Source organism: Mus caroli, unplaced genomic scaffold, assembly GCF_978045245.1.
Source record: "Mus caroli unplaced genomic scaffold, Mus_caroli_1 scaffold_2, whole genome shotgun sequence".
NCBI classification, from domain to species: Eukaryota; Metazoa; Chordata; class Mammalia; order Rodentia; family Muridae; genus Mus; species Mus caroli.
In genome coordinates this window covers 90320666-90323383 of record NW_028227257.1, presented here as the reverse complement: position 1 = coordinate 90323383, position 2718 = coordinate 90320666, and the positions used below count along the sequence as shown (strand labels likewise).

Genomic DNA, 2718 nt, shown 5'->3' with positions numbered 1-2718 from the left:
ATTATTTTATGTTATATACTACCTGTTTCATGTTACATGCACACTATGTTATATGTTACAAGTTTATATATCATAAATTATAGTTATTACATATAACATATTATATTATACATATATTTTAAAATATATTTTAAATATGATAAATGTTTTTAAGAGAAAGAAAAAAGTTGTTGGCACAACATAATGAGAGATGAAAACTCAAAAGATGCCCCTGAGATCATTTTTTTTGTCAGCATCTACTGCTCACCATGCAGCTGATTCTGTAGAGTAGTTTCAAGGGGAAACAATTTTTCAATCATTCTTGCTCTTTATACTTTTGAACAAATGCCAGTAATGCTGCAAAACATCCTTCACTTCGATTTTCTGTTAATCTATTATAAACTTATACATAGGCTATATGTTTTTTGAAGAGTAGCACAATAATGGTATTGTTGTGTGTCTCTGTTGTACAGCATATGAGTTGTGTCCCATCAAATTATCACATCTCTAGCGATGTTCATTGTGAAAAATTGTATAAAAGTTGTTTAAGAAGGTACATGATTCCTTTTATAATTAAAGGCATCTGTCAAGATATAGTAAGATAGCTTATTAACGCTTATTTCTCAGCCAGAACAAATAAATATTCTCTTAAATTAAGAACTTGTTTCTATGCACTTATAAGACAAATTGTTCAAATTAACTCTATGAAGCAAAAATACTTCTGTCCCATGTCATAGTTAAATTACCATAGTGAATATAACCCAAAATATGTATAGTCTAATATTCTGCTATAAATACTGCCACAGTATTATAGATAGTAGTAAGAATGCACACAATTTAAAACAGCTAATTCCATAACAGCATTTCCATGACAGGACTTAATTTATAAGTATTTTAGAAGATATTATCAGCTAAAATAATGCTAAATGAGCACTCCTTCCCCTCAGTGCCCATCAGTTTGGACTCAGCACCATTCCAATCCCAACAGCCAATATCGAGACTCTATTTCTCATCTACTTTCATTGTCCTGAACCATAGACTCTCCATGGCTTTCTTCACTTCTGCATTTCTCAGGGAGTAGATGAGAGGATTGAGCAGGGGGGTTATCACTGTATAGAACACAGCTATCATCTTGTCTACAGGTAGGGTATCAGAAGGCCTCAAATAGATGAAGACACATGGACCAAAGAACAACATAACCACAGTGACATGGGATCCACAGGTGGACAGAGCTTTGCGCCGTCCCTCAGCACTCTGAGTTCTCAAATGAAACAAGATGACTCCATAGGATGCTAAGAGGACCACAAAGCTGATCACAGACAGTGTTCCCCCATTGACAACAATCAGCAGACCAATGAGGAAGGTGTCTGAGCAGGCAAGTTTAAGCACAGGAAGCAAGTCACAGAAATAATGGTCAATGATATTGGGGCCACAGAAGGGCAAAGGAAAGATGAGAAGTATTTGGGCAAAGGAATGCACAAAGCCTCCTATCCAGGCTGTTCCCATGAGGACTGCACACACACTTTGGTTCATGATGCTAGTATAGTGCAGGGGCTTACAGATGGCCACATAGCGGTCATAGGCCATCATTGTGAGCAGGAAAATCTCAGTGCCACCAAAGAAGTGCATGAAGAAAAGCTGTGTCATGCAGCCCCATACAGATATTGATTTCTTTTCAGCTAGGAGATCCACGATGAGTTTTGGGGCTGTTGTGGAGGAGTAGCAGATCTCCACAAAGGAGAGGTAGCCAAGGAAGAAGTACATGGGGGATCCAAGACTTCTGCTGGCTACCACAGTGACCACCATGAGAAGATTCCCAAGCACAATGGCCATGTACAAGAGCAGAAATATCACAAAGCAAACTCTCTGCACCTCTTGATTAGAAGAGAGTCCCAGAAAAATGAACTCAGTCACATTGTGTATGTCAGCCATAAGGGAGCAAGGTGGGTGGTACAATCTGAAATGATAAGAAGAATACGTGAAATATGTAATTTAAATAAAATCTTTTTCAGGAAACCTTAAATTAAGTATTAAAAGATAAGGAGTTAATAATTATAATAAAAGCATACCAAGGAGACAGAGAAATTCTGAGTGTGTTGTGTATGATTGTAATTGTGGAGAAAACAACTAAATGTAAAGCTGAAGACAGAGACTATTCCTGATATATAAAGGGGTGTTGGGGACTTTGAACTTCCCCTACAGTCAAAAAGGAATCATTAAGAATGTCTCAGCCTATGATCAAAAGTCCTTGCTGCAGAGTGAAGTCAGAGAGTTGTAACCACTCATAAACTAAAAAAAAAAAAAAAAAAAAAAAAAAAAAAAAAAAAATCCACTCATTGTTCAACAAGAGGCAGACAGGAGAGTGTTGATATATCCAAGCTAGGTGATTTTCTCATAGTTTTGACATCTTTACTATACTTTCCACTAAAGATTTCCTTCTTTGCCTTTCTCTTGACTCATTTTCCTGTCTTGGTTTATGGGGTGGAGGGTGTTCTTCAATATCTCACATATCTATTAGTGCTTTCAGAAGACAGGTCCACGATACACCTGCCTTGACATTCAACATCCCTTAAGAACAACAAACCTGTACACAGTGACAGTCTGTGACCTTCATTCTGTTTCTCCTCCAAGTCCATACAGTCTATATGCATCTATTTGATGACACCATCATAATCCAGCCCATGCTCAATTTTCTTCTTTGCTGGCATGCTCATTCCCTCCAAGCTTATGCATCCAGTG

At 37.3% G+C, this 2718-nt stretch overlaps 1 protein-coding gene across 1 annotated transcript; it reads right to left on the bottom strand.

The window, feature by feature from the left end:
• Positions 1–981: 981 nt before the first annotated feature.
• On the bottom strand, positions 982–1911 carry LOC110288521 (olfactory receptor 4X2-like). Its single transcript, XM_021154845.2, has one exon. The coding sequence runs from the start codon at positions 1909–1911 to the stop codon at positions 982–984; it is 930 nt and encodes a 309-aa protein (XP_021010504.1).
• Between the last annotated feature and the right edge of the window lie 807 nt (positions 1912–2718).

What these genes read in the sequence shown, in the direction of transcription:
- LOC110288521 (XM_021154845.2), bottom strand. Translation starts at nt 1,911, where the DNA reads ATGGCTGACATACACAATGTGACTGAGTTCATTTTTCTGGGACTCTCT.